Source organism: Buteo buteo, chromosome 24 (assembly GCF_964188355.1).
Source record: "Buteo buteo chromosome 24, bButBut1.hap1.1, whole genome shotgun sequence".
Lineage (NCBI taxonomy): Eukaryota > Metazoa > Chordata > Aves > Accipitriformes > Accipitridae > Buteo > Buteo buteo.
In genome coordinates this window covers 23,482,106-23,494,298 of record NC_134194.1, presented here as the reverse complement: position 1 = coordinate 23,494,298, position 12,193 = coordinate 23,482,106, and the positions used below count along the sequence as shown (strand labels likewise).

Sequence of the window (12,193 nt, the reverse complement as noted above, 5' to 3'; positions counted from 1 at the left end):
GGCTCCCATGTGGCCTTTTGCCCCGGTGGAGTCGATCTCCCTGTCTGACTCTCTGCTCGTGTCAGAGGCACCGTGGAAGATCCTACTGTTCCCCGTGGCTGTCCTGACCGATGCCTGCAACTCGTCCCTCGTGCCCGTGTCACGCAGATGATTTGGGGGGCAGCAGGTCTCTGTCGTGGCTCCCTGGGAACAAGGGCAAAGCAAGTCCCATCACTCCCCTTTGTGGTCCGTCCCCAGGGTGACCGAGTGGAGACGTACCGGGAGCTGGAGAGCGTCTTGTGGGGAGACGACGGCTGTTTGACGAGTGGCGTTGTGAACCGCCTGATAGCAGAGGCGTTGAGTGACATGCGAGCAGCCCAGGTGAGCTTGTTCTCTTTCAAGGCCACCCAAGCAGCCTGCCTCTGCCCCTGGTTTTGGGGGAAATACAGAGTGGCGCAGAGATGTTCCTCGGTTGTTCAGACCCAGCAGAGGTCCTAAGGGAGAGGCTCTGGGGACTCGTCGTGACAGGGAATTTGGAGAGGGGAGTGTTGTGTTAAAGGGTAAAGACTTTGGGCAGAAAATAACGCCCCTTGCGTTCCAGCTTGTCTTTAGATGTCCGAGGGGCTGGGGGCGGCTAGGCTTAGATTCTGGGTGATGCCCAATTCAGCACTGTAAGTCCGGTCGCGTTCAATATGTTGAACTAACACGATTACGGACGCACAAATAGCGCACTGTACTTTCAGTTTAGTGGCGTTCAATGAACTATCACAGCCAGACTTAAGGAGCTTGGTTGCGTTCAATGAACTATCACGGCTAGATTTTAATGAATAGTACAGTTTATTAAAGCAACAGGAGTACAGGTTCTTTTGGATTGCCGATGATAAATACACTGTCTTCAAGGCACGTGCAAATAATAATACAGTCGACTACAAGCGCATTAAATTATGGAAGGAAAAGAGCTCTAAAGAATTCTAAGTTTCCCAGGAAAGCACTCGGTACAGCCGAGTGTTTGAATCTCACCCAAGAGGTGTCCCTCTGGGGGGAAGAGAGGTTCAGCCTGTCGACTGACCCCAGAAGGCAGTGATGTCCTCCCAACTTGTCCACGACGGTATCTTCCCTAATAGTCACCCTTTCTTTGGGCCTTTTTACACTATTTTCCTATTTAGGTGGAGCTCGAGTGACTCAAGTCATGCATGCCTTTACTTTGATTGGTATTAAGTTCTCTCGCTTTGCTTTTAAAAGGACATGCTAGAAAAAAATTCAGAGCGCAGGCTCAGTGAGGGGTGGTTGCACTTTGGAGGCGGGTAGCTTTTGGGATGGAGGTGTGTTTTGGTATTCTAATGAGCAAAGTTCACCCAGAGGACGTGATGTTGCGTGTCAGTACCCCAGGACAGGGCACTTAGGAGATAAATCAGAAGTAGGGCAGTAGATCGACAGAACCCCCATGATTTTACCTCCTTGCTTCCGTGGATTCAATGCAGGGACCTACCCTTCCTATCGTTCCAGTTCCCTATCCCTGCGATAACATCACAGAGACTGGCCGTGGCGTCTCCGCTCCACTCCACCCTCCGTGTTACTTCTCTTAGGGTCAGCACACCAAACTGCCTTGGTGTTGCTAACATCTAAGGTTGCAGGTTACATTGCACAGAGAATTATTAGGGAACCAATTCCTTGCGTGTCCACTGCATTCCACCCTGGAGGTTTTGCCTTCCCTCAAGGGGGTGCGGGGAACATACTGATAAGTCGCTTCTAGCAGTCACTCCACAGGGAGGCAGGGAACTGTGCAGAGAAGCGGACTCGGGGCTGTTTCTAACTGAGCGACAGCTGGGTTCAAGCTCAACACTGTTTGTCCTGCTTTGAGGAAGGGCCGTGGCAACCCACCAGCCCCACGGAGAGGTCCCAGGGGGGTCTTGAGTCTGTGGCAGTTTGATCCTGGCATCTGCATGGAGAGGGAGAGGAGGCAGCAGCACAGGGCTGTTCTGGGGCAAAGCCTCCCTCATCTCGCCAGGGAACTGCTCGCCTATCCCAGGGTACAAGAGGCAGCAGCCGCTCGGCCCCGAGCACAGCTGTCCCGAGGGGTCTTGCAGAGGAGATGGGGTCATTCAGCCTGCCCTAGTGCCTCAGCCTTTTTCTCCGGAGTGTTTAACCTGTGACGCTTTTGCAGGGTGTGACAGGTGACGTGAAGATGGCCGCTAGTGACGTCCTGGTAGCTCTGGCCCGCTCCCACTTCCACTTTGTCATGTCCGAGCTCCAGAGCCACCTGAAGGCCATGAGGAAGGTCCCTGATGAGATTGTGCTCCTCACCTTGGGCAAAATGGCCCGCAGCTATGGTATGGCACCCTGGGCCTTGGGTGGAGATCTGTGATAACAAGGAGAAGGGATCCTCCCCCTCCCTAAACGCCCTGTGTTGAACTGGGGGGCTACGGAGTTGCCGTGCCTCCTTGCTCCGCGCCAGGGCCAGTTGGCAGCTCTGCCTTATCAGCCCGATCCCAGTTCCCAAAGGGTGGGAACCTGTTGGAGACAAACCCGCGGGGTCTTGGCCCCCCACCGTCCTCCCCGTTTCCCCAAAGGGCTTCCCCCCGGGGAAGGCAGCCCGTCCCACACCCTCCGGCACGTCCTGCGTGGCCCAGCAGCCCCAGCCCTGGCAGGGATGGACCCCAGTCTCCCGTGTCTCTCACCGACCCTCTCGGTCCCTCTGTCCCTGCCTCCTCTGCAGCCCTGCGGTGCATCCCCTTTGTGGGAATGACGCTGCTCGCCCTGCGCACCGTGCTGACCCAGGTGGGGAGCGGCGAGGTCCTGCATGCCATCTGCAGTGGTGAGTGTCGGCTCCTTGGCTGGGGTCTTAGGGGCAGGGGCGGCCTTCGATGCCTCCATGTGATCTCAGAGGGAACGTGGTGGGTGTGAGCCCGGGGCAATCCCAAACTGCAGCGAGTGTGTAGGAGGAGCGGGGGAAGGCCAGGAGGTTTCTGTGGGCGGGACGCGGCAGCGCTGCACGGAGAAACTCCTGGGTCCCTTCCCACGGTTTCTGTTCCCCCGCTTCCCTCTGGGATTAAACTCCCTACTCTGAAAGGGCGAGTATGAGGGAAGGGAAGGGAAAAGGGAAGGGAAAAGGGAAGGGAAGGGAAAAGGGAAGGGAAGGGTGTGCAGTTGGAAATGCTGGAGGGGAAGGGGCCGTTGAGGAGGAGAAGGTGCGATGGGTGTGAGGAGGAGAGAAACGGTGGGGTGTTTGAACCCAGGCACCTCAAGAGCACAGATTGCCCTTGGATCCAGATCCAGATCCAGGGAAGCCCTGCTGAGCCTGGGACCGTCCTTAAAGCAGGCTTGGGCGTGAACGCAAGGTACCGTCCCTGCTGCAGACTCTCACATGCTCCCTTTTCCTTTGTCCTGGTGCAGTCCTGGAGCAATGGTCGAAAGGAGTCAGTACATACCTCTGCAGCTGGGAGCAATGCCCCTTCCCTCGCAAGGGGGTAGCACAGTTCTGTGAAGCCATTTACCCGGTCTTCCGCTATGTGGTGGCAAATTGGCTGGACTGCAAGGAGGAAGAGGTGAGAAGTGCTGCTTTCCACGCCCGGGGCTGCAGCAGGGATGTCCATGGCGCTGGGTCCGTCTGTGCCCAGTGGGGTGCGAGCAGAGGGCCGAGGGGAAGGGGGCTTCCCGACGGGAAGCAGCCGAGCCTTGGGGCCTTTCTGCAGGGAGGGCTGGGGTAGCAGGGTGGGGAAGTGCTCTCTCTCCTCTGGAGCGAGCCCTTCTTCTGCAGGGCAGAAGGGAAAGGGAAACCCCTCCCAGTGGGAAGGGCAGACCGGTGTTCAGGGGATGCTGAGCACTAGGCAGACCTTCAGCCCTCCAAGCGGAGCCTCTCCCTTCCCTCTTCAGGACAAGCAGGCTGTCCTCGGGGCAGTGGCTGCCATGCTGGGGGTCCTTCTGCATGAGGAGCAGCACCGAGAGCAGACCTGGGAGCAGCTCCTCTGGCTCCTGCAGCAATACCAGGAGGTCCGAGACAACTCCCGGCTCACCGAGGTGAGATGTTGCGCAGGGCCTGGCGTGGCTGCTGGGGTGGGTCTGCGCGAGTGCTAAGAGGCACTGGGGAGCTGTGGGGTGCCAGGAGGAGCTGGGAAGCCCTTAGAGAAGGAACAGGAAGAGCAGAGGAGGCCTGAGGTTTCCTGGGCTCTTTGGGCAGAAAAGGAGAAACCCGGGGCAGGGCGGGAGGGAGGCAAGAGTCCCTGGGGCTCATCTGCTCAGGAAGGGAGGCACTGCCAGCTCCCTGGGGCTCTGTGTGCAGGAAGAGCTTTGCCCGAATGCCCAGGGCCATGTCCAGTCCCATGCGGCGACTGGCGAGGTCTGATGAGTGGGAAACTGAGTTGTCAAGCCCGGGCTCCGTTCCGAGGAAAGAGACCCTCTTGATGCTGCTCTGCTCGTCAGGCTTTTCCCTGGGAGCTGATGTTAGGGGCTCCCCTTATCCCAGACGTGCTGGGTTTCTCCATTCCCAAGTGCCTTTAGGTGGCTTGAGCCTCCTCTTCCCCCCCGTTCTCTTGTAGAGCCTCAGCTATGTCCTGGAGATCCTGGAGGGAGTTCAGACCCCAATGCCGCAGGGCACGGCTCTTGCCATCAGCACCGCTGTGCGCCGCCAGGTAAGGGGAGCCCTGCGCCCTGCCGCAAGCCTGGGGCCTGCACCCATGATTGCCACGGAAGGGAAGGACCTGCCGGCTGGCAGGGCAGAGCAGGGCGTTCCTCCACTGGGACCTTCCTGCAGGCCTGGAGCATGCCAGGACTTCGATCCAGGTGCCATCTTAAGGCTGCAGGAGGCCTGATCCTGGCTGTTTGGAACGGGCCTGAGCGGCAGCCCGGTTCCCACAGCCATTTCCCTCTCGGCCAAGTCGCAGGAGGACTCTGGAGCGCCAGCACCCTGCGGGCAGCCTTTCAGCGCTGCTCAGCCTCAGCTCCTGGGCAGCCTGGGCTGCCGCAAACCTCTGTGTGTGCCCGGGGCCACCGTGGGGTGGGCTGGGTTTCGGCTGTGGGTCCCATGCCCAGAGTGCCCAGGGAGAGGAGAACGGAGAGCGCCATTACTTTTCGGTCCCTCTCAGCACTGATGCCGCTTTCTCTAAAATGGATCTTGCTCCCACAGCTCCCTGATGTGACCGAGGAGGCTGGCCCGGCCCAGAAGGCAGTGCTGTCCCGCTGCATCATGCTGCAGGGTAAGGAGAGGAGACTGGGCGATGGCCCGCCGTGCCGTGGCAGCTCTCTCCCTGTCCTTGGCTGTTGGGGACAGCTGCCTGCTGATGCAGAATGCGATTTCTTCCCCGCAGCACGAATGCGCCCCGAGGAGACAGGCATGTTTCTGCACTCCCAGCTGAGCGGTGGGAGTGAGGCCGGTCGCGTGGCAGCCCTGGGCCTGCTGGGAGCGCTGGCCCGCGCTGACGGTCAGTGCCACAGACCAGGGACGCAAGGCAGGGGTTGGGGCTGCTGGGCTGACAGCAGGAACGGGCCGAAAGTGGTGCACCTGCACCCAAAGGGAGCTGCGAAGAGCGGGTCCCCCAGCCGAGCTGACGCCCCGCAGCAGGGCTCTCCCCCGGCAGTTAGAAATGCCGGCACACCAGGGACGGCGCTCCACGGGCGTGTAACACAGGCAGGCTGGTGGGCAGGCAGGTGGGCTGCTTTGCACAGGAGCTGCTCGTACCCGTGCTGTTTCTCTTGTTCTCTCTGTTGCCATAGCCTTCGGTCCCTGTAAAATAGCCTCTGGAAGTGGGGTTGCTCCGACTACGCCGCTGCTTCCCGTGAAGCCAGTCAGGCCCCGCTCTTCTGTCCCATTGGAAGCTTCAGGGGATCCCTTCTGCCACTGGGGCTCTGCCTCAATGCACACCTCTCCGTATCTCTTCCAGCACCTGCGGTGAGAGAGAAGCTGCCCCAGCTGGTGGAGGCCATGCGCTCCTTGTGCAGTGACCCCAGTGCCCAGGTGAACTGGTTTGGGAAGAGAGGGTGCCACCAGGGGAGGCAGAGAAACCCTTTCCCTTGGGACAGAGCCAGAGGGCCTGGGGAAGTGCTGGCGCGTTGCCCAGGTGGTGGCTGATGGCTCCTCCCTGGGGAGAGCTGGCAGGGCAGAGCGGGGAGGTCTCTGGGCTCTGCGGGGCAAATGCCCGTCCAGCCTGGTGCTGAAGCCCAGCCCTGACGCCAGGAGCGAAAGCTTCTGCCGTGGCCTTGCCACCTCTCTGCGAGCCACAAAGGCGCAAACTCTTTGGGTTTTGAACAGGAGGGTCATAACCACACTCTCCCCTGGCAGGTGCGGAGGGCAGTTCTGGAGTTCAGCAGGGAGCTGCTCAGCTCCGGATCCCAGAGCTGCTGGCCATGGGATGTGGTGGGGCACATCTTCAGCGAGTTCAGCCGGACCTCGGGCACACTGGTAAGGGCAGAGCAGGACACCCAGGGCTGGTTGTTTTGACCAGTGCCTGGACCGTGCTGAGGGCTCCTGCCGGCGGCCTTGGCCTTGGAGAGCTCCATGCTGCAGAGCCATCGGCGCTGGCACTGCCGTCAGAGCCGCTTCCGAATGGCCGTTCCTCGTGGGTATCTGTGCCGATGTTGGTGGAGATGTCAGTGGATGATGTGGGTTTACACCTCGGCATGCCACCCAGCACTGTGGTGCCGAGCTGTGCCCACGGGCGCCTTCGGCAAAGCCGCCTTGCAAAGGGAGCGTCTTGTAGGGGCAGGACATCTTCCGTCCTTAAATGCTGATGGACGGTGAGCAAAACACAGCCAGTGCAGACAGGTGGGCCTGGCTAGAGGAGCTTTCTGTGGTGTTCTCGTGCTCTGGCCCTCCAAAGCACACCCTGCCCATCCAGTAACAGTCTGGGGGCCCACATCCCTTCTGGCAAGGGGACGGGCCGTTTGGCAGTCCCTGTGGTGAGCGTTTCCCAGCATTCAGCTGGGTGCCCAGGAGGTGAAAACTGGGGATGGCCGAGCCTCCCGCTGACTTGCCGAGGACATTCCCTCTGGCCGCACCTTCCCTCTAGCTGGGAGATCCATGTGCGTCACTCTGAGGCTCGGGGAGGCTCTGCTTTGGGAGCAGGGCAAAGGAAAGGGCTTCTGGGTGCTCCTCCACATCTGTCGGGCTGGGTGTGCTGCCTCCAGGGCTAGCACTGAGCACAGCCTTGCTGAAGGGCACGTTCCTCACCTCTGCTTTGGTGGCACGACAGCAGCATTTGGGCCCCAGGGGACCGAGTCGGCAAGCAGCGGCACTGTCTGCTCCCAGGCTTCCCAGTCCTTCCCAGGGTCTGGGACCCGGTCCTCGAGCTGGGTCCGTCTGGCCATCGGGAGGGGGGCAGGCACAGGAGCAAGAAGAGCACTGGTGAGGGGTGCCTGAGCCTCATCAGTTGGGAGCTGAAGGTAATTGGGGGTTTGCCAACTCTGTCTTACAGGTGGCAGGAGGCCTTTTTGCCTGGGAAAACCCAGAGGATGGAGCAATTCGAGCCCTGTGCCTGGACATCGTGGGCTCACTGGACGTCACTCTGAGAGGGATGACCAAAGTAAGTTGCCCTCTGTCCTGCTGCTGTGGCCGCTTCTTGCCTTCAGGACATTTTTCCGTGTGCTCCCCCATGCCCTGAACCTGTCCCCTCCTGCGCTGAAGCGCACCAGGCTCAGTGAAATGCAGACCGTCCTTTTCGTCTTCGCGCTGAGCGGAAATGCCAGTGTGGCGAATTGCCCGGTTCTTCTCTGCAGCTCCTGTGGCCGAGGCTGCTGCAGTACGTGGTGCCAGCCCAGTACAGCGGCATGCTGATCCCGCTCTCCCGCTGCCTCCGAGCCCTGGTTGAGAGACGGGAGAGAGCGGGGTGCGAGGAGGAGGAGGAGGAGCCGGATGCCATGGACTCCCAGGAGCAAGGTAGGAGCCCCAGCGAGTGCTGCTGCTGGGTTTGGCCAGGGGTCAGGCCAGCCCGCGTCTCCCTGCGCCCCACCAGCCCTGAGCAGGAGCCCAGGAAAAGCAAAGGGCAGAGACAGGCTCTGCTGCTGGGCATGAGGGGCTCTGCCCTGCGTGGCCCCTTGCCTGGCGCAGAGGCCTGGCTCTCCTGCTCGCAGCGCTCTCCTGGTGAGCCGGGGCTCGCTCCTGGCCGTGCTGGAGCTGCCTTCATCTCCTGCTGGGCAGCCCTGGGGAGCCCCCCAGCCAGCGCTATTGCAGCGCAGCTGCTCTCAGCCCTCAGCCCTGTGTGGGGCTATCGGAGGCGTGAGGCTCGTCGGCTCACCCAGCCTTTCCGCCTCCCCACAGCCCGGCTGCCGGCTCCCCAGGCCCTGCTGGCTCGACTGCTGGTGAGTAGCGGGGCCCTGGGGAAAGAGCTTTTCTGGCCAGGGGTGGTGGGAGATCCCGGGGTAGAGATGCTGTTGAGGCCAGCGCCGGGAGCCCCCAAGGAGGAGGCAGCATGCCCGAGCCCATCAGGGATCCCACTCCGTTCTCAGGGCTGGCAGCACCCTGGGTGAAGCCGTCGGCTGCCTGCTGCCAGCCAAGCGGCACCGAGCTCCCTCCCGAGCTCCCTCCTGGGAGAAGCTGTGGCTCTGGCGGCAGGAGCGACCCTTCTCTCCTGCCCTCCTCTAGGTGGTGGCGGCAGCTCCTTACCCGAGCCGCGAACGCGCAGTCGCTGCCTTGCAGCTGCTGCAGGCCCTCCACGGCAGGATCCACAGAGGCTTGGGGGCGGCGTGGGCGACCGAGATCCCCCTCCTGCTGCAGTACCTGGAAGGTAAAGTGCGGGTGGGGAGGGAGAGGCTGGAGGGGAGGGAGGGGGGCAGGAAAACGCAGCTGCCTGGCGCGACGGAGGGCAATTGTCCCCAGTTCCCCAGCACTTGCTCTGCTGCCTTTCCCCTTCCAGGGAGCCGGTGCTGAGGCTGGGGGCAGCTGTCCCCTGGCATCAGTTCGGCCCAGGGGATGGAGGGGGCCGTTGATGTCCCCTCGGAGGGCAGGTGTTGGCATCACCCAAGGATGGTGTCTGGGAGAGGGACGTGACTGGTGCTCCTGGAGGGGGTGCAGCCCTCAGCTTTGGAGGACCAAGTCCCCAGGCCAGGCGAGGTTTGCAGCAGCTGTCCTCGGCAGTAGCCTGGGAGAAGGGCTGGAAATGGGCAAAAGACAATGGGTGGTTCGGGAGAAAATGTGTGTTGGGACTGGGTGGTTGGAGTTGTTGTGGGAGCTGCAGTCGCTCAGTGGGAATCTGCTGCGGCCAGTGCGTCCTTCCCCAGATTGAGTCAATGCCTCTGACGACCGCCCCTGGGATCCCTCCTGTGTCTTTGGCCTCGCAAGGGCTTTCGCGTAGGCCCTCTCTAGCCTGATGGCCTGGGACTTTTGGGAGGTCGGACTGCAGAGGAGAGCGCCAGACTCGTCTTTGGTGTGAGCTTAAATAGCTGCGAGAGCTTTTGCTTCCTCTTGCTTCCTAGGCAGAACTGAGAGCTCCCTGGCCTCTGCAGAGTGGGAGCGCCGTGTGCTTAAGGTATAGCATCCTTGCGGGGGGTGTCACAAATCGAGGGGGGAGAAGAGGCAGCAAAGTTGTGGGAGGAAGCTCGGGGCTGCTTGTGTAGGCACCAGGAGGTGGGGGCACCTCCTGAGCACCCTGCGCCTCCCCCGGCAGTAGGTGCCTGCCCACTCAAGAGGAGCTGCTGCCTGCACACGTGCCACGGCTGATGGCTAATGCCCTCTAACGCTGTGGCACGCGCCTTAGCGCTGCCCCCTCCTCTAAGTCCGGCCTGCCGGGGGGTCTCACATGAGGCGTTAGGAGAAGAGGGAAGCTGGTGAAAAGAGGCTTGGGTGGGGTGAGGGAAGAGACTGCCGTTCCCGGCAGCTCTCCCCCGCAGCATCCCGGGACACGTGAGCGTGGAAAGGGCCCTGGCCAAGGTCTGGGGAACACTCGCTTCCTTTCCCGTTCACACCAGTTTCTGCGAGCGTCGCTGGAGCCCGTGGAGGACAAGGCCTGGACCGTAGGCCTGAGCCAGGAGCTGAGCCAGCGGCTGGGCAGCTCTGCTGCCGGCTCCTGGGAGGAGGTGTGTGTCCTGCCCGGCACTGGGGCTGGAGCTGGCGCTGGTGCTCTGCCCACGCAGGCAGATTTCACTGCTTTCCTTTCCCTCGTCCCCAAAAGGCGTTTCCCCTGGGCTGCCCCAGCGGCTGGCCACAGCCTGGCATCGTGGCCGGCTCTGCCTGCTCCCGGAGGTGGTGGGGTCCATCTGGGGCCAGCCCTCTCCTGACGGGTCGGGCCATGACTGCATCTCGGGCTCGGCTTCTTCTCTTTCAGCTTTTCCTGTACAAGGCTCTTGGGACGGTGCTGGCAGCTTGTCAGGACCTCAGACACGTCCAAGGGCAGGTGCTGAGGTTCCTCCAGGAGACAAACCCTGTGGAGCTGTCTGAGGCCAAGGTGAGGTGATGCTCCTGTCCTGAGCAGCCCCTGGATTTTCCTGGGGGAGAGGGAGGGCTGCTCCTGGCCCAGCTCCAGACCTCCTTCCTTTCCCCGTTGCTGCTGTTTCCGGCTTGCTGCAACGTCATGCCCGGCCACGGTCGCTGGCCACGGCTGAATGCCTGGACTGGAACCGACTCCCCGTTTCTCCGTGGTTGCAGGGAATGATTTCTGTTGTGTCCCACGCTGCCGAGAGCCACTTCCACCTGGTCTTGGGCACGGTGACTATGTTCTCTGCCGCTTTCACCAGAGACTGGTCCCGCCAGGCTTCCACGGGCTGGGAGGTAAAGGAACGAGGGGCTTGCTGGTTGGCTTTCCTTTTTTGGCCTTCTTTCCACTTCTACACCTGCAGCAGCCACCCTGTGGCAGCTGCCTTGAGATTAACCTTCTTGGAAGAGCTACCCGAGACCTGTGTTTCAGAGGGGACATCCTGGCCTTGGGGCCCCTGAGGTGTCTCTGGAGAGGATGGGGTTTGGCACCTGGTGGATCAGAGCCACCCAGCTGGGGCAGCTGCAGCAGTTGCTTGCTTGCTTGCTTGCTCGCAGCCACATTGCCCTGACTTAACTTCAGCAGGAGCTGGTGACAAGGGGGTGGGCACAGTGTGACACTCTGCCCCTTCCTCAAAGCTGAGGGCTGGGAGCAGGAGCCTGGTGAGGTCTCGTTGGCTCTGCTCCCCACCTGGGGGCTGTGGGGAAGCCTTTCTGGGCAGGGCAGGGCCCTGCAGAGAGAGCAGTGCAGCCTGGCCTGGGGAGGTGAGCAGACCGGGCTCATCTGCGCCACTGACCCGCACAGGCTGCACGGCTCTGAGCAGGACCGTGACAGGCTATGTCGGGTACCTGTCCGCAGAAAGGTTCCAGACAGCTCCCCGGCCTCTCGAGTCAGTGGTATAACAGCCAGCAGCGTGTGTGATGCTGGCTGCACCTCCTCCCTCTCCGAGAGAGAGAACTCAAGCTGCGGGGTGGGAACAACTCCCAGCCCCAGCACTCGCAGCTCGGGGAGCTGCTGGGAGGTGCTGGGGGAAACAAAGAGCTGGCGAGGGTGCGGGGCAGGGCCTGCCGCAGGAGCCCGCCGCAGGAGTCCCGGGGCTGATGTCTCAGGGCATCTCTGTCGACACAGGTACAGCGGCGGCAGAAGATGGAGCGAACCCGGACCATTCGTGCTGCTCTCATGCGCACCTACAGCGGCATTGCGCTGCATGCCCCCAAGGAGCAGCTGCTCACCTGTGTGGATAAAGAAATCATGGGCAACATCCTGAGGCTCTCCAGAGATAAAGAGAGGGTAGGAGCACAGGGCGCGTAGGGTGGGGATGCCCGGGTGCCCCAGCTCCGGCCCCTCGGGGCTGGGGTGTACCGAGATGGGCGGTCTCTTCCTAAAGACCTCCCAAGGAGGGGTTTGTCCTCAGTGTCCAGATGCAAGCCCTCTGTGGCTTCTCCCTGCCCGTGCTCCTCTTCCACCTCTCAGCCCTTCAAAGAGTTCAAGGGGTGCTTTGCTCTCTTTGGCCTCAGGACTTGCAGCTCAAGCTCGCCCTGGTGCAGAGCATCACCGAGGTCAGTTGTGCCATCCAGGCTGTGGGCGACTGCGGCAGCTTTGAGCTCTCCTTAAAGCAGGAGGCGATGCGGACCCTGCTGGTGAGTGTCCGTAGCTGGAGCCGTCACACGGGGGAGTTTTGGGCTGTGCTGTCAGCCTGGTTTCCCCAGAGGCATGATGGCCTCTCGGCTTCACGCGAGCTCCTGGAGCTGTGTCCGCAGCTGGTGGGGCCCTTGGGTGCTGGTACTGGGTGGCTGTGGCTGAGGAGCAGGGTCCCT

General features: G+C 61.6%; 1 protein-coding gene across 1 annotated transcript in view; it reads left to right on the top strand.

Moving 5' to 3' along the window:
* The window catches only part of LOC142044565 (maestro heat-like repeat-containing protein family member 2B), a 29,917-nt gene that overhangs the window by 8,454 nt on the left and 9,270 nt on the right, over nt 1-12,193 (top strand). Inside the window, exons 3-22 of the mRNA XM_075057154.1 lie at nt 238-360; nt 2,144-2,309; nt 2,696-2,794; nt 3,373-3,524; nt 3,853-3,996; nt 4,515-4,607; nt 5,102-5,171; nt 5,283-5,396; nt 5,856-5,929; nt 6,254-6,373; nt 7,386-7,493; nt 7,687-7,846; nt 8,228-8,268; nt 8,552-8,693; nt 9,382-9,434; nt 9,874-9,981; nt 10,230-10,349; nt 10,550-10,672; nt 11,505-11,666; nt 11,894-12,016. Of these exons, the coding sequence (XP_074913255.1) occupies nt 238-360; nt 2,144-2,309; nt 2,696-2,794; nt 3,373-3,524; nt 3,853-3,996; nt 4,515-4,607; nt 5,102-5,171; nt 5,283-5,396; nt 5,856-5,929; nt 6,254-6,373; nt 7,386-7,493; nt 7,687-7,846; nt 8,228-8,268; nt 8,552-8,693; nt 9,382-9,434; nt 9,874-9,981; nt 10,230-10,349; nt 10,550-10,672; nt 11,505-11,666; nt 11,894-12,016 (2,295 nt within the window). The remainder of the gene's footprint in view (nt 1-237; nt 361-2,143; nt 2,310-2,695; nt 2,795-3,372; nt 3,525-3,852; nt 3,997-4,514; nt 4,608-5,101; nt 5,172-5,282; nt 5,397-5,855; nt 5,930-6,253; nt 6,374-7,385; nt 7,494-7,686; nt 7,847-8,227; nt 8,269-8,551; nt 8,694-9,381; nt 9,435-9,873; nt 9,982-10,229; nt 10,350-10,549; nt 10,673-11,504; nt 11,667-11,893; nt 12,017-12,193) is intronic.